Source organism: Ceratotherium simum, chromosome 10, assembly GCF_057802395.1.
Source record: "Ceratotherium simum simum isolate JZ-2026a chromosome 10, ASM5780239v1, whole genome shotgun sequence".
NCBI lineage: Eukaryota > Metazoa > Chordata > Mammalia > Perissodactyla > Rhinocerotidae > Ceratotherium > Ceratotherium simum.
Genome location: NC_141909.1, coordinates 63701029 through 63725879, shown reverse-complemented (window position 1 = coordinate 63725879; position 24851 = coordinate 63701029). Strand labels below are relative to the sequence as shown.

Genomic DNA, 24851 nt, shown 5'->3' with positions numbered 1-24851 from the left:
AAGCTGCTCCTCATTCTTCTATTCACATTAATGGTCCCTAATCCTCCAAGGCAGCCAGCTGAAATCCTAGCTCTGTCTACCCCACCCTTATCTCATCATATGTCACATCCTGTCAATTCCACCCGTGCCATTTTTCTCCTCCATCCAGCTACTCCTTCCCGTCTCCAACGCGACTGACCCGCTTCATGACTGTGCTTAACGAAACTGGCCCCAAATCACTCTGCGCGGCATAGAGGCAGCAGAGTAAGTTTTCATAATCAAGAGAGTTCTCAGAGAATAAATACCAACACCAACTATGCCGCAACTCCTTCTCTTTCCTGGCTAACTCCAACCCTTGGTTCCCCTTCAGATTTTATCAGACTTCTTCTCCGGAAAGGATACTCTGAGCCTCTTCTACAACGGTTAGGTGTCCCCATTTGCTCACCCGGCAATTACTCATTGAATTAATAGAGCATTCTGCGCCCCTACACTACCTCAGCGATTACTCCACCACACCCGAATTGCCTGCTTGGTGGAACTATAGGACCCTGACGGCAGGACTGTGATACTAGGGGCCCAACACCAGGGCTGGCACACTGTCAGCGCTTTCGATAGTGAACTAAGGAATAAACGGAGGCGGGAACGAGACCATCGGTCTTGGAAGGCAACGACATAAACAAAACGAAACAACGTCGCTTCTGGAGCCTGGATAGAACGAGGGGGGGAAGTGGCACGAGGGACGAGGCGCGCCGCGTAGACGGAGCGCAGGAGAGCAGGCCCGGCGCGGAACCCGACTGTTTCCCACGCACACTGTGGCCTCGGGCCAGTCACCTTCTCTCTCCGGGATTTCCCTTTCCTCAAATTTAAAGCGAAAACTCCTAAGACCCCGCGGTTATAACACCGGCCCCAGGAAGCCGGAGGACGATTACTGACTGTCCAGGGCGACGGGGCTGCCCGAGGACCTGGGGGCCAGCCGCGCTGAAACGCGGTACCTGGGGGTTCCGCGCGAAGCACCGAGCAGCGCGGTCACAGCCGCCAAGGCCTCCATGCCTCCGGAGCACGACGGGAGGCGGGAAAACGGGCGAAGACGAAGGACCGCCGAGACCCTCGGAAACATTGCGGAGAGACCAACTCAACTGCGCGCACAACGGAACAGCGCGTCCTCTGCCAAGCCCGTCCCCCGCGCTCTCTTCCGTTCCCCAGCCTGGCGCGGTACGCTCCCTTCGCCTTCCGGTGGACAACACGGGCCGGTGACTGTGTTCCGGCCTCGCCCGTCGCCGGGGGTTGGGCCGGCCGCCTCCAGGCGACTCCCCCTCCCGGCGATTCTCGTCCCCGAGGCGGCGTCGGCGGCTGAGCTCCACGAGGGCGCGGAGGGTGAGGCGGGCCGGGCCGGGAGAGCTGAGAGCGGAGGGAGCGAGCCGCTGTGCGGCACCGGCAGGTGGGGCCCGTGAGGTGAGGCGGAGAGCTGAGCCCGCGGCGCGGCGTTTGGGGAGAGGAGCCGCAGCGGCCGTCGTCTCCTCAGAATGAGCCAAGGCCACCGGAAAGGTTAGAAGGGAAGTTTACTGTAGGACGTGCTGCCCGGCAAATGAGCATTTCTTCCCGGTGTCTATTCTCGATGCGGGGTCAGAGCATGAGACATACATGGTTCATTTTTCAAGAACGGCTGTAGAGATGGAAAGATGCGAGAGACACACGTGGCTTTCTCCGGCTCCTCGTGAAGGCGTGAGCAGCGGCCCAGAGGAGGCGAGGGGTCCCGCACTCGGCGGTGCCTGAGCATAAACCCGGGGAGAGGCCCGCTAAGAGGTCCCGGGGGAAGCTCCAGCTTGGAAGTCCACGCTGGCAGCTGAAGGCTGCCGTCGGCATGTTCCCCGCCCCTTCAGAAAAGAATCGGGAGTGGCGGCGGATTTTCTGTGATGCTGAAAACACAGCTCACATCGAGCAGATCTTGCTAAGATCCGCCAGCCTTGACAGAACGTTTGTGACAGTGCCAGACACAGGACACTCGGGGATGCCTTCCTCTTTCTTTTTCCGTGAAAAAACTTTTTTTTAAAGTCAGATATAACTTAAATACAGAAAAGTGCACGAATCATGAACATGTTGATGAAAACATGCTTAATGAATTATTACAGAGTTAATTTGCCCATGTGAACCACCACCCAGATCAAGATACAGAATATTACCAGCAGGGCATACTTATTTTGATATCATTTGATATCCAGTGGAAAATCCGTCCTCGAGTATAATAAACAGTCCACTGAAATCACATTTAATGGTTACTTTATTTTTTTCCAATTTCTTATAATATCCCTCAAATGGGTTTCTTTGGGAAAAAAAGAAAATGTTGACAAAGCAGACTGAAACTTCCATCTCAGATTCACAGTTTCTCTGGGGGAAGATCCTGCCCCAATTATCCTGATCCTAGTCAACTTGGAGGCGGTGCAGACCCTGTAAATCGCCTGCCTGCTGCGTGAGGGCCGATAGGCTGGGACCTATGAGCCGCCCGGCTGAGGGTCACAAGTGGGGATTGAAATTCAGCCTTGCTCTACTGTCTGGCCCCTTCAGCTATCACATTCTAAGAGGCCTTTTTCGACCAGCCTGGTTAAGAGGGTCTTTGACCCTGTCTGGCAGGGACTGCTGTTGTCCACTGATATCTGTTCTCTTCCTCTGGAGTTTTAGCTGAACACGTGGCCACAGCAGTGGAGACTACATTTCCCAGCCTCCCTTGCAGATAGGTGCGTCTGCATCTAGTCAACAGAATGTGAGCACAAGTGATGTGCCCTTAAAAACATGGGCACCCATTCCCCACAAACTTTTTCTCCTTCCTGCTAGTTGGAATACAGACAAGATGATAGGAGCGGAAGCAGCTAGAGAATGGAGAGATGCAAGACTGCAGGGATGAGGCTGACAGAGCCATCCTATCTCTGTCCTTACCATCCCCTCCAGGCAGTTATGAAGGGGGCAAAAACCACTTCCATCTTGTTTAAACGTATTATGAATTTCTTTGTTACAAGTAGCCTAGATTGCATCTTAACTAAGGTACCCTCTATGTCCTCGCCTTGTTGCACTTTCTACAGAGTATCACTATCCGAAATTATCTCATATATATGTGCTTATGTGCTTGTTACCTTGTTCTGACAGAACATGAGCACCATGCAGGAATGAACTATGTCTTACTCGCTGCTGCAATCCTAGTTCCTGGAACCATGCCTGTCATATCATAGATGCTCAAAAATATTTGGTGAATAAATTAATTATACCCAAGTACAAAAGAAAAAACAGGTGTGGGGAGTTTAAATAATTTGCCCAACTTCATACAGCTAGTAAATGGCAGAGCTAGAGTCAAACTCGGAACGATCTAACTCTGATATTCTTGTTCATTCTGGAATACCTGAGGGTTTCTGACTTTAGTCCTGCATAAAAGTCAAGTGGGGTGCCTGCTAATACATTACTAGTGTATTAATGTATTAATAATACATTACTGAGTAGCTCAGAAACTGACTCAGCAGATCTGAATGAGAGTCTAACAAGCACTCCAGGTGATTCCGATGCAAGTGGTCCTCAGACATAACTCTGAGGAACACTGCAATGACCCTATGGCTTATTTAGCTATTCATAACTTTGCATACCCTTAGAATAAAGAAAAAGTGATATAATTTGTGCAGTATTAAAAGTAATAATCTGAGGGCCGGCCCCGTGGCTTAGCAGTTAAGTGCGCGTGCTCTGCTACTGGCGGCCCAGGTTCGGATCCCGGGCGCGCACCAAGGCACCCCTTCTCCGGCCATGCTGAGGCCGCGTCCCACATACATCAACTAGAAGGATGTGCAACTATGACATACAACTATCTACTGGGGCTTTGGGGAAAAAGAAATAAATAAATAAAATTATAAAAAAAAAGTAATAATCTGAAACAACACATGATTACTTTTGATGAATCTCAAAGGCCTTACCCGAGAGACCACACACTACATGATTCCACTTACCTGGCAATGTGAAGATGACAAAGCTATAGGGACAGAAATCAGCCCAGTGGTTACCAGGGGGTGAGGACGGAAGGAAGTGATTGGGTCTGAAGGAGCACAAGGGGACTTTCGGGGGTTGCTGAAATACTCTACATCTCGACTCTGGCAGAGGTTATGGCCTTTCACGCTTATCAAACTCATAAACCTGTACACCTAAAAGGTGTGCATTTTACTGATATAAATGATATCTCAAAAACCGGACTTTAACAAAAAAGATAATTAATAGAGTAGTTCTAATTGGCCACAAATTAAATCACAAGAGAACTTCAACACATTCTAAGAAAAATAAAAATAAATCTGTCCTTTGAAAAACCATAACTTAGGGCCGGCCCCGTGGCTTAGCGGTTAAGTGCGTGCGCTCCGCTGCCGGCGGCCCGGGTTCGGATCCCGGGTGCGCACCGAGGCACCACTCCTCCAGCCATGCTGAGGCCGCGTCCCACATACAGCAACTAGAAGGATGTGCAGCTATGACAGACAACTGTGTACTGGGGCTTTGGGGGAAAAATAAAAAAAAATAAAAAAAAAAAATTTAAAAAAAAAAAAAAAAAAAGAAAAACCATAACTTAGCAATTGTCCAGAGCAATCATTTATGAGAGGAACAAATATGTAGCCTGAACGTAGAAAATGTTTTCCCTCCTCCTTCTGTTCTGGCATTGATTCACCAGTCATGTTCTTCCCAGTGTCCCCTCGAATGCACTTTCTAGAACAATGTGCCTTTGGCAAGAAGCAACCAATCAACTGACATAGGTCCTGATATACAGCAGTAACTTTGTCCTAAGTGTCTCAAGAAATTCTACACTAGTTAACTCGACAAACCTTCCACGAAAATGAATAAACAAAATCATTCTATATTCCAGTTATCAATTGCTGCATAACAGAGCACCCCAACCTTAGTGGCATAAAACGACAATTTATTATCTTGCATGGTTCTGTGGTTGACTGGGCTCAGCTGGGTGGTTCCTGGTTGGGGTCTCCCATGTGGTTGCAGTCAGATAGCAGCCAGTCTGGACTGGATATCCAAGATGGTTTTTTCATTCACTTATCTGATGGCACAGCTGGAATGGCTGGAAGAAACAGGCTGGCTGGGCAATTCTCTCTGTCTCGCTTTCCACATGGCCTCTAAAGGGTAGCAGAATATGCCGCCCCAAAATATGCCACATTGGTATAAGGATCATTTCAAGCTGTAGGCATTTGTGAAGAAGCAAATACAAGAAAAGCTCTCTGCCCTCCCCCTATTTGCCTAAAAGCAGGACATAAATTTGTAAAGGTGTTCCCACTCCTTTCTCTACCAGGAAGGGCAAGAGTTCATCACTGGAGACAACTCTAGACAGCCCAGAGATGGCACTAAATGAATCTATATAACCAATTTTACTAACTAACCCTTATCTGACGTTGTTTCCCCCACATATTTGCCTTCTCACAATTTGCTGCCCTAGAAACTCAAAATCCTTTGCCTTGGTCTTGTCATTTCTCTAAACACATTTGCTCTTTTGTTAAGATGTTATATAAGCCCGAGTTCTAACCACTTTTTTGAGTTACTCTTCTCTGAGTGCTCCCATGGGTATGCGCAAGGCATGTGTTAATAACCTTCTCTTTGTTTTTCTCTTGTTAACCTGTCTTTTGTCATTCTAATTTACAGGGTTCCGGCCAATGAACCTAAGACAGGTAGAGGGAAAAGAGATCTTTTTCCTTCCAATCTTTTTCAGCTTGGGCTTCCTCACAGCATGGCATCTTAGAGTATTTGAATTTCTTACATAAAACTTCATATTTTGACTTACATAAAATTTTGCAAAGAACCGTCACATACATTAATTTGATCATCATGATAACAATTGAAGTAGGCAGAGCAAGGATTTTCATCCTCAATTTACTAATGGGAAAAATGTGCCTCAGAGAAGTTGAGAGAGAGGCCCAAAATCATATGGCCAGTAAGTGCCAGCCAACAAGCCTCCTGACGCCTAACCAGGGCTCTTTCCCTGGTTCTCACGTCCTCCTCAATGGTGTGTTTGTGTTCCTTTGGCATCATTCCAGCCTGAGTGTTGAAGTTCAACCGACAACATCAAGATGCTGGTGTCAGAAAAACCATGCTTCTGAGATTAGTGTGGTAAGACAAATTAAGAAAGAGCAAAGGAAACTTTAAGGATCCATTTATTAGAGAGATTTTAATTAGGATGTATTTCAATTTAGATTGTAGGTATTGATTGTACTATCTGAAAAAAAGGGCTTCTACTATTATCTTATTGGAAATGCCCCTGGCCCCAGCACAAACCATCAACAGTGGTAGGATAAAAAGTTGGCATGAACCATTTACACCACCAAGTAACTTTTTAAACCAGTTAGTTGTCTCACCTCCCCTTCCATCTGTTCCTTTTCAGGATCATAAATGAGCAACAAATGGAGTGGTTTGAATTTTACTTCCCCTTCTTGTCCTTGACTAAAATTGTCTTAGTAGATGCTGAAATGGCTTCAAGTCAGAGATGGGAGAGGAAAAGTTGTCAAGGAGACTGTTAAAGGGAAGTGATTGATGCTTTGACAACAGTGTTGTCCAACAAGAAAATCTAGCACTGGTAAAGCAAACTTATAAGTCCCTGTATCGTAGCGTCCAGTAGGACAGTGATGATTATTCAGATTCTTCAATGAAATGATGCTGTGGCAAGAAAAAAATGTGTTTCAAAGATTACTCCATCCTTCTGGCTGTCAATCTTGATTTTGATTTTGTGAAATATGAGATAACTCTTTTAGAAAAAATAGCAATAAAATTCCCATTGTGCACTAATGTTAGAGCTGATGTCAAGATAACCCTAAAATGATACATAGACATGTCATAAATGCTCAAAGTATCTTGAAAAAAATATTCTATCTTTTCAGGTCTCAAATATTTATATTGGTGGCATTGTTTAGTGTTGTAGTTCACAATGCCCAGCAAATGTCGAGGTCGACCAAAAAAGAAGGCTATCCTGCTATATGTCAGAAAGTTATTTCATGGTCTCCTCACCTCCTTAATACGTGGAGACAGGCGGGGACAGGGCCTGGGACTATAAGCAAAGGAAGGTATTTGAAGAGTGCCACGTGACATAGACCGCCCACAAAATACCCATAGTTAGAGAAAAATAAACTCTAACATGTGTTTTTAAAACTATTTCGGGGCCGGCCAGGTGGCTTAGCGGTTATAAGTGCGTGGACTCCGCTACTGGCAGCCCTGGTTCGGATCCCGGGCACACACCAACGCGCAGCTTGTCTGGCCATGCTGAGGCCGAGTCCCACATATAGCAACTAGAAGGAGGTGCCACTGTGACATACAACTATCTGCTGGGGCTTTGGGGAAAAAAAAAGGGAGAAGGATTGGCAATAGATGTTAGCTCAGAGCCGGTCTTCCTCAGCAAAAAGAGGAGGATTAGCATGGATGTTAGCTCAGGGCTGATCTTCCTCACAAAAAAAAAAAAAAAAGAGTATAAGCTAAAAAATAAATAAATAAAATAAAACTATTTGTAATATTTTCCCCAAGAAAGTAAAAGCAAGAAAATGGAGAATACAGCACTAAAACTCCATAGCTCACGTATTATAATAGATGCAGTGGAAAGAGCAGGTTTCTGGGATGGGCAGAGTAGGGGACCAGGCTCCACCCCTTTCTGTGGGATGCTGGGCAACTTTTCTGTTTTTTTTAATAATTTTACTTATTTATTTTTCCCCCAAAGCCCCAGTAGATAGTTGTATGTCATAGTTGCACATCCTTCTAGTTGCTGTATGTGGGACGCGGCCTCAGCATGGCCAGAGAAGCGGTGTGTCGGTGTGCGCCCGGGATCCGAACCCAGGCCGCCAGCAGCGGAGCATGCGCACTTAACCGCTAAGCCATGGGGCCGGACCTGGGCAACTTTTCTTACCCTCTCTGGGCCTCAGGTGTCTTATCCGGAAAAGCGAATAAGGATAGCATCTCCCTTACAGGGGGGCTATGAGGATTAAATGGATTAAGATATGTTTACATGCTTATACTAGCTCTTAGCTCACAGTGAGCACTGTATAAGTGTTTGCTACTCTTACAGTAAAAATTGAAATGTAGAATGGTAATATCCTTTGAAAGTTTAACAATCAAAGAAGCTGTGTGGAAGACAATTTTGTTTTTTATAATAAACCTTTTATTTTTAAATAATTTTAGGCATACAGAAAAGTTGCAAAAACAGTACAAATATTTCCCTTATATACTAACCGAGACTATCCAAATGTTAACGTTTTAACACTTTCATTTTTATCATTCTCATTCTCTCTCCTATTATTTTTTTTCATGAAACACTTGAGAGTGGGCCGGCCCCGTGGCTTAGTGGTTAAGTGCTCGAGCTCAGCTACTGGCAGCCCGGTTCGGATCCCGGGCGCTCACTGACGCACCGCTTCTCCAGCCATGCTGAGGCCGCGTCCCACATACAGCAACTAGAAGGATGTGCAACTATGACATACAACTATCTACTGGGGCTTTGGGGGAAAAAAAAAAAAAGGAGGAGGATTGGCAATAGATGTTAGTTCAGAGCTGGTCTTCCTCAGCAAAAAGAGGAGGATTAGCATGGATGTTAGCTCGGGGCTGAACTTCCTCACAAAAAAAAACAAAAAGAAAGAAACACTTGAGAGTAAGTTGCAGACATAATGCCCTTTACCTCTAAATATTTTGGATGTAATTCCTAAAAACAAGGACATTATAAAATGTCACAGTTTTAGGCACAGTACCATTATAAAATTAGGAAATTAACATTGATACCACACTACAAATCAATCTACAGATCTTATTCAAATTTCACCAACTGTCACAGTGATGTCCTTCAGAGCAAAAGAGGAACTTTTTTTCTTTACCAGACCTAACCAGAGATCACACGTTGCATTTAATTCCATGCCTCTTTATCCTGCTTTGATTCAGTTCAGTTCCTCAGTCCATCTTTTTCCTTCATGACCCTGAATGTTTGAAGAGTTCAGGCCAGTTATTTTGTAGCACACCTTCAATTTTTTTCCCTGATGTTTCCTAATGATTAGATTGAAGTTATTCATTTTTGGCAGGAAAACCACAGACATGAAGTTGTGTCCTTTGTGCTTCATATCAAGAGGCACAGATGTTTATTTGTCCCATTACTGGTGGTATTAAAAATGAACAGCTGGGTGAAGAGGTACATGGGGCGAGGTCTGGAAGGGTCCCAAGCACAGGAGGCCCTGTCCCCATGGAGCTGGGGTGTGCCACCCTCCCGGCACACAGACGTGTTCGCCAACTCTGAAGCTCCTGCAGAAAACAGTGTTGGTTGAGGATGTTAAATTATCTAGAAGGCTAGTAAATACCATCCTTGACAAGGATGTCTTCTGATTTCAAATGTAGCACTCCTGGAGAACACCAAGGCCATTTTTTCCAGCAATTACTACTTCTGGGCCTAACAGTGAACTTTCATCAATCAACCCTTATCAGATAGTCCCGGGGCAATATATTGTTGTTGTTGTTAAGAACTTTAATATAGTTCCTCATGATAGTGCTGAAGAAAATGAAATGAAAGAATTTTAAGAAATAAGGAGAATACTGTTTCCAGCCTCTTCATGGTGCTGCAGGTCTCTGGAGTCTATGATTCGAAGGCAGAAATCCAGGTAAAAATAATACTGATATTGCATTCAATTGTGTTATAAAGCAATAGGTACACTTAGCACTGGATGTTGAGAAGAGTTATTCAAATATTCTGAATTATAGGACATCCTTGGATGAGGACAGCCTGAGAGTTTAGGAAGGGTCATATCCTGAGACGTAGATAGGCATTCTTGGTTCTCTGCAGCACGAAGGGCAAACAGGAAGGACCAGTGTTGAGAATGAGACCTGTCCTCGGGTGTCACAGGGGTGCAGAAGGGAAAGGGTGGGTGCAGCTGCCAGAATGCAGTATTTGAAGCCTATGCTGACAGCTATCTGGAGTCCAGTGTGATAGTTATATTTATTGCCATATAACACACACACACAGCCCACTCAAAGTATATATACATTGCTCTGATTCCAAAGCACTATGAATAAACGATCATGTGAAATATCTTAGCTAATGAGTCAGAAGTGGGGTTCAATGAACAGCGGTTCACTAAGCTGAGAGACTATGTTATGCATAGAATTAATAATTATATAGAAATATTGAAAACAGGCTAAATTATACAAAGTTACAAAATAGCAGCAAAGATATTAAAATGGCAGGTTAGCTTAATGGTACAAGCGATTTCACTTTATTTGAATGTACTTCCTTCCCATAATATCTAATCTACCCCAGGTTCATTTCTTACATTATTTAATTACTATGCTAATTCTAAGAAACAGCTTACATCTAAGTAAATAATACATCCTGGAAAGATCTAAATGAATAATAGATCACTTTCTTTACACCTAGAAAGATTCAGGAAAGGTTAGAAATAGTCTGCCAATCTGCCATTTGCTGCCAATCAGTTCCTGCTGGTGGACCACAATAGGACAAATAGAGAAGCCACTTCTCCATAGTGGCAGGTGGAACACAAATGACACAGCACAGGTGAGTTTTACAGGTACTGTGGCAACCTGCTATGCATTCATCAAAATGTTTGCAGCTTCTTTTATTCCACTTTCCAGATTTGCTCTGTCTGCCTATATTTCATATGCAATCAAATTTAATTTATATTTTGAATTGCTTTTCAGTCACTAGCATCACCTCTTTATGTGGCTTCATTTTCCAATAAATGTGTTGCTTTGTTGTCTATTGTATACCAGAATTCATTGATGTCAATATATTTATTTTTAGCTTTATGATTTTATATTTAATTTTAGGGTTGATAGACATTATTGAATATCCAGAATTTATGATTTCATATTTCCATTTCATAGAATCAGTATACTTTATTTTATGTGGAAAATGATCCTTTTCCCTAAAATCAACTCTAAGTTGACTTGCAATTCTTCTATGTAAAAGAGTACATAAAACTGTTTCCAACAAAATTGGGGGTACCTTCTATACCTGCAATGTGGTAATTAATGATATTAACACTAACTGCCCATCATTGAGCACTAAACAATGTATAACTGTTATCTCATGTAATTTTCTGAATGACATCAGGATTATCCAGTGCAGGGTAATTGTGTGTCACAGCAGATGGATGACACCATGTAACAAGTTGTCCAGGAACAGTCAATATTTGGAAATCCAACTAGCCAGGCTGGCAGTGGCATTGGCACACTGAGGTTTGCTCTTTGTGAAATAAGCCTACAGAATAAACCCACGTCTCCAGCAGTTTTAGCTCACCATTTCAATTTACTTTGACTCCTCTAGCAACAGTATTCACTTATTATGAACATCTTTCCAAAGGCAATGGACTGGCTGAAAGGCACAGAAAGGAGAGAATGGGGCTAGGTGTGGGGCCTTGCTTGTCATGAGGTTTCCTGATTTGCGTGGGGACTGTGTGTGTGGCAGAATGTCAGATGTGCTATTTCCCTTCTTTTTTCATAGGTGGAATAAGAGCTGTTTTGTCTCCACACCTTCCACGATGGGAAATTTTTATCTTTCTCCCTGTATGTACATGTATTTCCAGCTAATCTAGTTTAGGAACCAGGGCTAACTATAGTATCAAACATGTCCTAAAAGAGATGAATTACATATATGTGTTTATATAAAATAAATATAGATGTATGGTATTAGTATAAATATGTAACACTTACTACGTGAAAATAAAGTTTAGTCCCCCTTGGAATACTAAGACGAGTAAGACTTCAGGCTTGCCTCCAGGGGCTGGTGATCTGGTCGGGGCCACAGATGGGCTAATAAGTGAAATAACAAGATACTCAAAGCAGTAGGTGCAAAGTGGCGCACTCTGAGGAGCCTCCGAGATCCCAGTAGCCTTTTGACAAGGTGTGCAGTGCCCAAAGCCAAAGGGCAGGGGCTGGGGCAGGGGCATCGACAGACCTGCAGCAGCACATACGGGAGATGGGGAGATGCTGCGGAGTGGGAAGTGGTTTTGTCCCCGTCAAATGAGACTGTCTAGATGCTTGCCTCTTCCCTCTCTATGTAAAATGAGTCATTCTCAGTACATTTGTATGCAAAATTGCTTTGGATTTTAAGTTTATCAGAGACCAGGATCATGTTACTCTAACGCGCATTGCACAGCATATGAGAGAACTATGTTGAAACAGTGCTTAGCAAATGATTTCTGGAGATGACAGAGAGGTTTCCAGGCAGAACTGTCCTCAGGCCGAATTCTGAAGCATCTGCAAGTTCCCTGGTCCCCACACCCCCACCTCCTTGCCTTTTCCTCCTCATTCTCTCCCTCACTGCCTTCTGGCTTCTCAGAGCCTCCCTGCAGTGGGCCTCACCCAGGCCTGGCACCCTGGCGAAGCCTCCTCCCCAAATTAGGCTTCTCCTCCCTCTTCTGCCTGTCGAACTCCCTCTCTCTCGCCCGTCCTGGTGGACGGCTGTGTAATCAAACTAACTTACACTAATGTATGAAGGCCAAATTGCTGGCTTATTATACTAGCCATTGCAAGAAAATTTAATTTTTAAAAGAAGAGCTATTAACTTCCAATAAGCAAAGACTGTAGCTTCAGCTGAGATTGTTTCTTTTTGCTTTCCTGGCCCTCTCAAATTATGCCCTCGGGAAACTGCTTCTCCACCTAGGAGTTAACTTACTCTGACCCTTGGACACATTTGTAATGTTCAAGTGCCCTCTGGGGGCAAAAATAACCTCATGTTACATAAAACATTTATCCCGTGTGTGTGGGATGTGTGTGTGTGTGATGTGTGGTGAGTGTGGTGTGTGTGAGTATGTGGTGTGTGAATATGTGGTGTGTGTGGTGTGTGTGTGTGTGTGTGGTGTGTGGTGTGTGTATGTGTGCACATGCGCGCCCCCACCAAAAGACTACAAATGATTGGAACCTATTCTGCAGGGTCCCATCCTTCTTCTCTCTCTCATTCTAGACCCCCAGTCCAAGCCATCATTGTCCTGGGCCTTAACTATTTCAATAGTCACCTAACTGGCTCCCTTCCCCTCATTTTCACTCTCCTACGATTTCTTCTCTCCCCAGCCATCAAAGTGATCATTAATAACTTAATTCAAATCTTCTTTTTCACCTGTTTCAAATCCCGAACTGGCACCCCATTGCACTTAAATCTTTTTTCCCAGAGGGTAAGATTTTACTTGGTAGTTACATCAGTCTCACAAATAAACCCAACACGGCCAGAAATGGTGCAATGGCTCAATGGCTCACTCTACCACGCTCTGAAGAAACTCAACACTCTTCCTAGGGCCTATGGGACCATTGGAGATCAGCCCTGCTCCTTTGCTAGCCTCGTTTCCTACCCTCTTCTCCTACCCTGCGCTAAACCATCGTGGCTCCCAGCTTTGCCGTGCCTCTTCCCCCTCCTTGCAATTGTATGGTTTGTTCCCTCCTTCGAAACTCTTCCTCATACTTCAAGACTCAGCCATCACCTCCTCCAGATGGCCTTCCTGGCTCCCAGGGCTGGGTTATGTCTCCTTTCCCTGTTGCTCCCCAGCACCCTGAACATGCCTCAACAATTGTCAGTGAACTGTCTTCCCTGAGTGCAGTATAAGCTACTTGGGAGATGAGACTTTGCTTTTCATCTCCAAATTTCCATTGCTTAGCACAAAGCTTGGAACAGAGATGTTCACTAATTGCTTTGAATGAGGGATCTTCGTTTGGGGAGTGGCCACATGCCATGTTTTAGTATTTTATGCACAATGGAGAATGAATCCTATTATAAAGAGAGAGTTAGAATGTGGCATGTGGAAGTCTTCACTGGTGAGATCGCATGGAGCATAAAATTGGCGGGCTGAGAAGCTCAGGTGTTGGGAGGGTGGGGGTGGGGTGGTCCTTAGAGCATCACTTGGCAGGACCATATCTTTCCCTCACTCTCACCCCAGAAGACTGATTCTACTCATCCAGTTGGAAGAAGAGATGCTGGGATTTTCCCCTCAGGCCATCTGACTCTAGAGCCGGCACTAATCTCTGGGCTACGTCTCCTCAAATATGCTGGGCCTTCCAAAAACGGAGGCATCCCTTTGTTTGTGTATCCTTTCACTGGTTTCACTGGTATTTGCCCAGAATAATCAATTTTCTAAAAGCACTTTTTTAATGTTTATAAATGGCTAACTGTCTAGTGATGCATACACCAAAAGATTAAGTAATTTACCCAAGTTTACACAACTACTAATAATAGAGCAACTTGCCTCTAGACCCTGACTCTTAACCACTAAACTCTCTTGTCTTAAAAACAACTCAGCCATTCAATTATTCATTCTACAAATATTTACTGAACACCTCAACATGCCAGCTATTGTTCTAGATCATCGGTGTTCAATAAAACTTTCGGTGATGATGAAATGCTCTATATCTGTCCTGCCCAATATGGCAGCCATTAGCCACAGGTGGCTACTGAGCACTTAAATGTGACTAGTGTAACTGAAGCACTGCATTTTTAATTTTATTTTATTGTTATTAAGTTAAAGTTAAGTAGCCACATGTAGCGAGGGGCTACCAAAACAGACAGTATAATTCTAGATGCTAGGGAAACATCAGTTAAAAACAAAGAGCTTTGCTCCTGTGGAGTTTACATTTTGAGATGAAGGTAGAGGTGAGAAGGGAAGAGAAAGACAGTAAATAAGAGATATAATAAGTAAAATTATATAGCCTGTGATGTGCTACAGAAAATGAAAAAGTATAGCAGAATAAGGAGGGGGTGGGTTGCATTTTTTTTCTTTTTTTGTGAGGAAGATCAGCCCTGAGCTAACATCCATGCCAATCCTCCTCTTTTTTAACTGAGGAAGACTGGCCCTGAGCTAACATCTGTACCCATCTTCCTCCACTTTATATGGGATACCGCCACAGCATGGCCTGACAAGCGGTACGACGGTACATACCCAGGATCCGAGCCCCGGGCCACCAGCAGCGGAGCGCACACACTTAACCGCTACACCACGGGGCCAGTTCCTGGGATGCATTTTAAAATAGGGTGGTCAGAGCAATCTTGGAACTTTCGGATCCTTTGTTTATGATAATTCAGTCTGATCCAATTTCAACTCCAATTTCTCTCCTCCTACACTTCTCCTTCAGAGTTCAACTCCTTGAGGGTGGAGCAGGAAGGGGATGGGAAAGGCAGGCTTGCCTTATGAACTGGCCTTGTTCTGGGTCCATCTGAAGCTGGTGGTCTCTCCTGGGTGAGGGCTCCTCAGAGACAGTGGTGTGGGGTTTTCTAGAGGATGGTGTGCAGTTCGCCCCAGCCCCCTCCATGGCAGAGCACTCCCTGGGACAAGGGCAGCCATGCTTCCCTTCCACTGGCATTAGTCCACCCCGACACCCTCTTCAGGTGGGGTGTCACCTCCTTTGGCTCCCTGGGCAGCCCCTGGGCTCCTCCTCTTCCTGTAGCTGATATTCTCCTTCATGTGGAGCCATGGGAACCGCTGAGAGCCCTGCTGCCCTTCACCAGGCCACTGTCCCTTCAAACCAGCTGGCCTCCCCACCTTCAGAAATCTCCCTGTGAGAAATAGGTACCAGTCCTTATGCCCATGAGACCCCTGTACTCCAGCTGTCCCAAGACACACACCAAGCTCTGCCAAGACCCCCTCCCTCATCATGCTCAATTCTGCTTGGCCAGTAACAGCACCACGGAAGGGGCAGGCTTGGCAGCTCAACAAGTCCCCAGCTGGGGAGAGAGCTAAACATATTCCCTTCAATCTTTTGGTGACCCAAATGATTTTATGAAGCAGAAGAGTGGCCTAGACACAAACACTGCACTCTCCCTGGCCCCCCACAGTTTGCCCATGGCTAACGACAAACATCTCCCCCCAACACCTAATCAATTCCTATCCCAGTACAGGCTGTGGTGGCAAAGCCTGGGCAAGGAGGGTCAGGCGGGTGGGTGGGGAAGCAGCAGGTTCTGTCACCTCTTGGTTAACCCTACAAGGAGGTGTTATTAACCCACTTGAGGTGGCTTTCTCTAGAATGCACAATACTTAGCACTTCTTCCCCTAAGCGTTGAGTCTTAGCAGCCGTTTGAGATAGGAGAAACCCTACTCAGCACCCTGTCACAGTTTTTGCTGTTAAATCACAAGTGTGAGTCAATATACACAACCTCCCTGGGGGTACAATACAAAGCCCTCCTCCTTTAGCTGTCTTATTTGGTTCATAGAAGGAGATTCTCCACAAGAGGACAGAGATAATCCCCTACAGACCATGGTGATGAAAATGCATAAGAGAAGAAGAAAGATTTAAGAACTGTGGGGTTGAGACGGTCTAGCATCATGGTTGCCAAGGCAACTGTCCTGCCATCATTTGTGTCATCTGGCCTGATCTGGTTCATAGTGACCAAACTAAGAACTGTTCCTCCAGATTTTACGGTGAAGATATATATTGAGTCCCCGCCCTGATGGCAGCATTTCTTTGGCAGTTCGAGCTGAATTTAATGCATGTTGACTCTGAAAACTTGAAAGGATCTATCTGATTGCTGTCAGATGTGAAGATGAGAAATGAGGAGAGGAAGCGGAAAGAGAAAATTTATTCATAGGATGCTTCTGATACGTTTGCATTTCTAAGATAATAGAATCAATTATAAGTAGATTTTCCAGCTTCTATAATCACAATAGGAAAAAAGGCAAAGAGAAATGGCCTTTACAGTTTTATTTTTATTCTTATAAAATGCTTGTAATGCTTACTTTGCCTTATTAATTTGGTAAGTGCAAAAGGTATGCAAGTTTGGTAAAGTTTTTCACTTGTTTTACTATGAGACAGATTATTGTTGATTCTATTTCTCAAACCATATTTTATTACCATTTTCAAAAATGGTTTTGATCTTACATCTAAATGAAAGTGTCACCAAAGACTCTGGATGTGGCTCTAAGAGTTAGTAATTGAATACGTCTCATATTTAAAGCAAATTAGCCTTTAGAAAAGTATCGATTGCAGACAGGCCCACTTGTGGGGAAAGACACACAAGCACACGTACACGCACATGCACACAAGAGAGAACCACATACACCCACAACCTTCATACTGGTAAATTTGACAACAAGGATGCAAGCCAACAGGTTTATTGCAATGATCCATTCCAAGAGATAGTGACTAAAACTCACCATGGGCGAGGGCCCAGGCCAGGTAAGGAGAAAGTCACAACTCCTGCGCTTCGGCAGGGGTCACTGAGTAGATTCAAGGACAGGGGACTGACAGCCCAGCAGGTGGCTCCTTCCACCTCCCCAGCCTCACCTCCGAGCTCTCCCTGCTTCGTACTCCAGCAGAGCCAAACTGCTACCATTCCCCAAAGTGCTGCCACTGCTTCATACCTCTGTGCCTTTAACGTGCCATTTCCTCTGACTGGAAGGCTCGGCCCATCTGGAGCAGGCGTGTGTCATGTTTTCTGGCTGCTTAGCATTGTTTGAAAACCCTGCCTACATTCAGGGAATTTTCTAACAAGTGAGTCCTGCCTCTCCAAGAGAAACCAGAAATCCCACGTTCCCAGTGTCCTTTGCAGATCAGGGTGCAGGCTCCCTACATCAGCTGCATCTGCATGAGGTATTGATTTGGAAAAGAGCAACACAAGGCGGCGGACAGGCAAAGAAGTGACTTCTCAGGCAAAGCTGGTGACGAAGGTGTCCAGCTTTGAAAGAGCAGTAGCTACAAGGCTGAGGCCCTGGCACAAAAGGGACAGTGGTACAAACTATAACATCTGACCTGCTCTGCAGTGGCTTTGGGGACTTGCTTCCAGAAGTTCTTCAGGGTGCCCCATCTCCCCATTTGGCCATGGTGAGAGTCACCTAGTGTCCCTTTAACCCACTGCCTTTGGGCTCCAACAGCCAGTTAGCTTCTGTTGGCTGCAACTAAGAGCCCTGATACATCAACAGACGTTCATCCTCTTAAAAAAGGGCCAATTGGGGGCCGCCCCGTGGCATAGTGGTTAAGTGTGCATGCTCCACTGCTGGCAGCCCAGGTTCAGATCCCGGGTGCGCACCGACGCACCGCTTGTCAGGCCATGCTGAGGCGGCGTCCCACGTAGAGTAGAGGAAGATGGGCATGGGTGTTAGCTCAGGGCTGATCTTCCCCACAAAAAAAAAAAAGGGGGGCCAATTGCCTTTCAAAACCCACCCTGATATGGGGGTCTCCCGGGGGCCTCCCCCAAAACCGTCTTTTCCATCCTTTATTCACAGCTGTCTCTGGGTGTGAAACCACACTGCCCCACTCCTCTGGCTGCATGCCCTCCGTGAATTATAACTACGCGTTTCTTCTCCTATAATTATGAGGTTTCTGTGCGGCTAGCCATTGCCTCTTTCGTTTCTGTGTCTCCAGAACTGAGTTTGATGCAGAGCCTAGCACATGATCAGTGCTAAATTAAAGTTTGATACCGATATGAAGAAGTGATTGATTCATTTAGGAGAACCAGGGATCAGGAAGAGACGTTTGAGGTGGCCGTGTCTAATATAGGTCTTGGTGAATAGCAGGCGTTTCAACAGGCAGAGTTGGTTGGGATCGTCCAGTCCATATTGGCATGGGATCTGCTTTCTAAAAATTATTATGCCCCTGAGCATTTTTCTATATCCTTCATATGCTGTAGGGGACATTCTCAGTTGCCTAACAGAACTCTGCTTTATTTATTTTTTTCAGATCTGTGATGGTGATGCCTCAGGGAAGGTGGGCCTCTCCCACAGTCCCAAGAGGATAAATCACCAGGGGTTGACAAACCATAGCCTGCTAGCCAAATCTGGCCTACCACAAGTCATACAAGATGTTTTCTTATAGTTTTAAATGGTTGAAAAACATCAAAAGAAGAAGAATATTTTGTGACCGGTGAAAACTATATGCAATTCAAACTTCAGTGCTCATAGATAAAGTTTTATTAGAACACAACCGCACTTATCTGTTTACAGTGTCTACAGCTGCTTTTGCTTTACATTGCCAGAGTTGAATAGATGCAAGAGATTGCATCCCTGCAAACCTAAGATATTTACTAGCTGGTCCTCTTCAGAAGAAATTCTCTGACCCCTGTTCAAAACCAATCATAGTAACTCCATTTTCTTCCCAGTGTTTATGTTTGGGGGAGCATGAGACCCCGTTCTGGACCAATGAACTATACGGGGAAGTTTGACAGAGGGCTTCTGGAAAAAATTATTTTCTCTGATAAAAAGGAGATATGGGAGAATGCTTCCTTCCTGCCTTTGGATGTTGCGTGTGAGGATGTGACAGGCAGAGCTGTGGCAGCCATTTTCGATCATGAGGGAAAAGTCAAGAGAATCATAGAGAAGCTGACCCAGGTACTTTTGAGCTATTAAATTAACCAAACTTGGAACTTCCTACTTCTAGATTTATTTTTATATTCAAAATAAATATACTGTTAGTTGGACATTCTGTTACTTGCAGCCAAATATATACTAAAGCATATGATTTGAGAAAACAAATTTTTTTTTATTTTTATAATTTTATTTTTTCCCCCAAAGCCCCAGTAGATAGTTGCATGTCATAGCTGCACATCCTTCTAGTTGCTGTATGTGGGACGCGGCCTCAGCATGGCCGGAGAAGCGGTGCATGGGTGCGCGCCCGGGATCCGAACCTGGGCCGCCAGTAGCGGAGCGTGCGCACTTAACCACTAAGCCACGAGGCCGGCCCGAAAAAACAATTTTTTAAATATAGGCATAGCATTTCCTTTTATTGATGACCCATTAAATCTTAACCATTTATGGGCTTTCCCCTAATTCTTTGCTATTATAAATTATCTTTATTTTTTTAAATGTATTTTACAAATTCAAACCTAAGGCTCGTGAAATATGAGCCTCAGCTGACTTTCTTATTTTTGCTTGTATTATTAAAAAGCTACCAAGGGAAAGACAAATAAAGGAAATTACCCCCCTTTAAAATATTATCCTAACAATTCTTTCATGGGATACAAATTTCCCCCTTATTCTACATAGATAGACAGGAATCCAAATCCATGTTTATTTCAAATACAAACTCTACCTGATTCCAAAAAAGATTTGAGGGAGTTTTCAATAAAAGTTACATCAGTAGCCAAGAATATTCAGTGGGAGTTGAAATTGTATAATCAAAGCATTTTTTTCTTCTTTCTCATTAACTAAAAGTATCCTTGAATCAGAGATGATTTATGTTTTTGAATTATTTGCAATTCCAATTAACACTTTGTTAAAACACACCCACATGGCATCAGGGCCAAAATGCTTCAAGTGGTGAAATTATTTCTCCTTTTAGCATCATTAGCCAGTGCATTGTGAAATTCTGTTGAAATACCAAAGGTGCCCTTTTCCATGTAGTCACTCTGTCCATCCCTTCACCTCTGACCTGTGTCACACCTGCCCCTTCATCACAGAGGCAGCTGCAGTGACGTCCCTGGGTTGTGCAATCCAGGGGCAGCACACAGCTACCCAGAGCAAAGGGGTCAGTGCATTGACCTGTTTGCTGTTTTGACCCAAGGTCTGAAATACTATATAGTATGAAATACCACTGGGTTGCCCTATATTGAGAGTAGTGATGCACAACTCTAAAATTCTGTTCTCAAGAGGCCATTGGACTCCTGGGGGATTACCCTTAGAACAAAGTTTATGTGGACACTTTCATGGTTTAAAGCCAACCAGGTGACTTTCCAATCAGTTCCCTGAGCTCCTGTGAGATGTTAAGCTTTTTAACATCCATGTATTTTCTTTCTGGGCCGGCCCCGTGGCTTAGTGGTTAAGTGCGTGCGCTCTGCTACTGGCTGCCTGGGTTCGGATCCTGGGTGCACACCGACACACCACTTCTCCGGCCATGCTGAGGCCACGTCCCACATACAGGAACTAGAAGGATGTGCAGCTATGACATACAACTATCTACTGGGGCTTTGGGCAAAAAAAAAAGGAGGAGGACTGGCAATAGATGTTAGCTCAGAGCCAGTCTTCCTCAGCAAAAAGAGGAGGATTAGCTTGGATGTTAGCTCAGGGCTGATCTTCCTCACACACACAAAAAATAAATAAATATGTATTTTGTTTCTCTATTCCTAAAACAAAGATAACAGAAAGAGCCACTCTTGTGAGGGATTTTAAGCTGCTGAGATGATTTTATAAAATATTATGGAGGTAGAGCTATTCCAGGAGGAAGAACTTCTGGTTCCTGCAACCTCCTTCTTTTAAGAGGAAGCCTCCTGGGAGGTGTTACTGTGGAGTGTAGCGGTTAAGAACATGAACTTCAGAACTGGACAGAACTTTGCTGAGTTCCAGCTCTTCCCTTAGTACCTGTATAACTTTGGGCAAGTGACGTGACCTCTCTAAGCCTGGGTTTCTTGGCCAGCATCATCTGTGCCAGCCATGGCACTAGGCATGGGATACAGCAAGGAAGACAGCAAGAAAGAGGAAAACCAGATGAGAGTCTGTGCAAAAAAGGTAACTGTAGAATAGGGTTAAAAATTTGTGCAAATGTTTCCTGATTGTTTTAGTTTACAGCATAAATCAAGGCTGAGGGTTGGTAAGGACGGGGAGGGAGGGAGAGGAGAAATGTAGAAGGCTTGGGGAGAGGGATGAGAGTTCCAAGCAGCCCTTGTGTGGGCAGGAGAGCAAGGAGCTAAAGGGAGACAAGACAAAGCATTTGGTGGGGAGCTGATGGCTCAGGGAAAGGCAAACCCTGATCCGCAGTAGCTGCTGCTCACAGGGCAGCTTGCTCCAGGAGGTTCCGGGAGCAGGGGGTTCAAAGGAGGCCATGATGGCAGTCACGTGATGGCTGGGTTTAAAAAGGTTAAATGGGGCCGCCGGGTGGCCAAGTGTTTAAGTGAGCATGCTCTGCTGTGGTGGCCTGGGGATCGCAGGTTTGGATCCCTGCGCGCACCGACGCGCTGCTTGTCAAGCCATGCTGTGGCAGCGTCCCATGTAAAGTGGAGGAAGATGGCCACGGAGGTTAGCCCAGGGCCAATCTTCTTCAAGAAAAAAGCAGGAGGATTGGCATCATTTGTTAGTTCAGGGCTAGTCCTCCTCACAAAAAATTAAAAATAAAAAAAATAAAAAGGTTAAATGACTCACTAAAGGCCACACAGATTTTTACCTGAGTGTTCTGGCTTCGGTCCAGTGCTCTTTCTAATCTCTAATGGGAGATCTGGGTCTGTCCTTAATCAGCTTTCCTTTGGGCCTAATTTTTCTAGTTTGCAAATGCCACCAGGCCGGGTGGTACTGAAAGTCCCTCAGTCCTCTAGGATATTCTAACTGCCAGTTCTGCTCCTAGATTTGCTTCCCACTAATTATGTCACATGTCAATTTGGTCAAGTCATTCAAACTCCCTGGCTTGTTCTGTAATTAAATTGTGTTCCAGAAACCTGAGTTCTAAAGTGCTGATTCTGTGAAAAGATACTCTTGTGCTGTTTTGATGAGTGTCCCCATTTACCAGGAGCTCTGATACCTTCACAGCATCTCCTCCGGCAGGAAGGTCTATTCAGTTGTGCATTCACGTTAAGCACAAGTTATGTCAAATATTTAAGTCACTGGCCCACGCCAATAATCACTTAAATTACACTGGCAATAATCCAACACCACATCCACACACAACAAAATGATACCATGTCTTAAGGGAAAATACAGTACAGGAAGCCTGAACCAAAGCAATCCAAAGGCCGTGACTGTCACACCGAGGAGCTGTCAGTAATAGACCAAGACCCTTCCAACCGAGTAGGTGTTAGCCCTTTGTCTCAAGGCGCTGGAGAGAATTCCTTTACTCCCGGGTATACAACAGATTCCTTGAATAGTGCTTTTTCTTTTTAAATAAAATGCCAGGGAGCCAATGAAATAGCCTACAATTCATTAGGAACTACAAGATCAGAGGCCGGTTTAGAGTTACAGTTGTCATAGGCGGGTGCGCTTTCCCGAATGTCCTCGGTGGGATGGATTTCCTTGCGGGAGGCAGAATGGAAAATGTTTTGTTTTTGTTTTTTTACCGGGTATTAGCGCATTTATTTTTCATCACTACCTCTCCAGTACTTGCGTCCTCAATTATACCTTAAAATCAAGGCCTTGAGCCCCAAGTCCCAGCAAGGTTAACCAGCCCAGAGACTCAGTCCGTCCTCCTAACTCCTGACACCCGGCCCGCCTGAGGTCAGACTGCAGCCGAGGCTCGCCGAGGCCTCCGGGAACCTGCGGGGAGGGAAGCACCCTGGAGGCGGCGCCCCGGCGCCCCGGCTCCTCCGGCTCCTGCAGCTCCCGGCGCCCCCGCGGCCTCAACGCCCCGCCGACTTCCGTTGCCCCGGGAGGCACCTCCCGGTCCCGCGCCGCCCGCCCGGTGCGCCGCCGGTTCCCCGCCCGCCGGGTGCGCTCCCGCGCGGGGCGGGGCCGCGGCCGACGTGGGTGTTAAGAGGCCGCCCCGGCGCCGAGCGGGAGCCGAGAGCTGGCGGCGGAGCCCGAGCTGGGACGAGCGGGACGTGGCGGTGAGTTCAGCCCCGGCCCGGCGCTCGCGGGAGCCCGGTGGGCGTGGGGAGCGGGAGCGGGAGCGGGAGGGCCTCCCCGGTCGGGCGGCGCGACCTCCCCGGGCAGCCGGGCGGAGGTCCGGGGTCGGCCCGCCGCGCCGCGCACGTGCCCCGGGACCCGCGGCGCCCTTCGCCCTGGCGCCGCCGGGGGGACGGCGGGCTGGGCGGCCGCCTCCCCGCGGGGGTCACCTGCTGGAAAACGCTGCCCTCCTTTGCCCCCGTGGTGGCAGCTGGCCTCCGCGCTCCGCGCCGCCCGAGCGCCGGGGAGGCTGGAGGCGCCGATGAATGGGCGACTCCGGCAGGCTGCCGGGCCGAGTCAGCGGACGTTCGGAAAGTTGGAACTGGTTTCTCGCGCTGCCCCTGTGCGGACCAGGATCCCGGCCCGGAGGAGGAGCGCCTCGCCGGGCTGCTTGGGGGCGAGCCTGGTGGGCATCCGAGCGCCCCTGTGCTCCGGCCCCCGCCGCGCCAGCTTCAGCCTGAAGCTGGAATCTTCCGTGGCGGTTCGTGTACGTGGTGGGAAGTGCCTCGTCGGATTCTCCCATACGAAGTTAATTTCCCCGAGGAACGAGAAGGATGTATGATTGGCGCTGTTGGCTGTCTCTCCCGAAGTGGGACCCTGGTGTAGTTTGAAAGAGGGGTAAAGGGACGCTGAAACGATTCCGTTTTTCTGTTCCAAGCGGTACCGAAGGCTCACGAATCGGTTTTTAGCTCCTGCTGGTCAGTCTTGCCTCCCCCGAGCCATATGTCTTCTTCAAGCCAAAGTTACGCATATGTGAATCAATTGCCCACACCCTCTGAGTTAATCTGTTAGTTCCTGTCACTGTTTATTATCCTAATAATTCTACAAGTAGTTATTTGTAGGATTTGGTGTGTTTAAGTCTGGCTTACCTAAAGGGTTGAATTTACCTTGATGACATATGCCTTTCTTTCCTTCTAAGAAAGAAATGTGCACAATAAAAGGAATGACACACCGAAAGGCCACACTGGATGTGCCCCGCCTGTGTGGTTTCTCTCCCCACTCATCCCCCTTTTCCTCTGAAATGCAGGGTTCAGTGTTTTTTTTTTTTTTTTTCTTTTTGGCCAGGTCAGAATACTCTGGAATTAAGTATTGGTTAGTAAGCACAGACCCAAAAGGTGAGACTTGAGTTTAATCCTCTCTCTACCTGTGGCTCTTCGTATGACCTTGGACAGGCCGTTGTCTTCCTCTGGCCTCCGTTTTCCATCTGGAAAAGGAAGAGAGTGGATTAGACCCTGATGTCCTTCTCTAGATGCCCAATGGCCACCACCCTATCAACCTTGGTAATTGGTCCTGCCTCTCCAGGCCCATCAATAACATAAAATTGGTGTCTTGTAGGTCTTAGTTGCTTTATTAAATACTGTGCTTTTCTTGTTGCTGGTTTAAAAAGTTTTTGTAAAG

General features: G+C 46.0%; 2 protein-coding genes and 1 pseudogene across 4 annotated transcripts in view; 2 read left to right on the top strand and 1 right to left on the bottom strand.

The window, feature by feature from the left end:
* Positions 1-1155, bottom strand: part of MRPS31 (mitochondrial ribosomal protein S31) — a 33585-nt gene extending 32430 nt beyond the window's left edge. Inside the window, exon 1 of one of the 2 annotated variants that reach the window (XM_087436127.1) lies at positions 972-1155. In XM_087436127.1, coding sequence (XP_087292253.1) covers positions 972-1096 — 125 coding nt within the window. In that variant the 5' untranslated portion in view covers positions 1097-1155. The remainder of the gene's footprint in view (positions 1-971) is intronic. The other variant, XM_014797393.2, reaches the window with a different exon arrangement.
* Positions 1-24851, top strand: part of LOC147916137 (serine/threonine-protein phosphatase 4 regulatory subunit 2 pseudogene) — a 212217-nt pseudogene that overhangs the window by 33662 nt on the left and 153704 nt on the right.
* The window catches only part of SLC25A15 (solute carrier family 25 member 15), an 82195-nt gene that overhangs the window by 33675 nt on the left and 23669 nt on the right, over positions 1-24851 (top strand). The window contains exon 1 of one of the 2 annotated variants that reach the window (XM_087436129.1): positions 23285-23395. The exons of the other annotated variant lie outside the window; for it this stretch is intronic. The gene's annotated coding sequence lies outside the window, so the exon portion shown is untranslated. Of the gene's footprint in view, positions 1-23284; positions 23396-24851 lie in introns of those variants that run through there. 2 annotated transcript variants of the gene reach the window in all.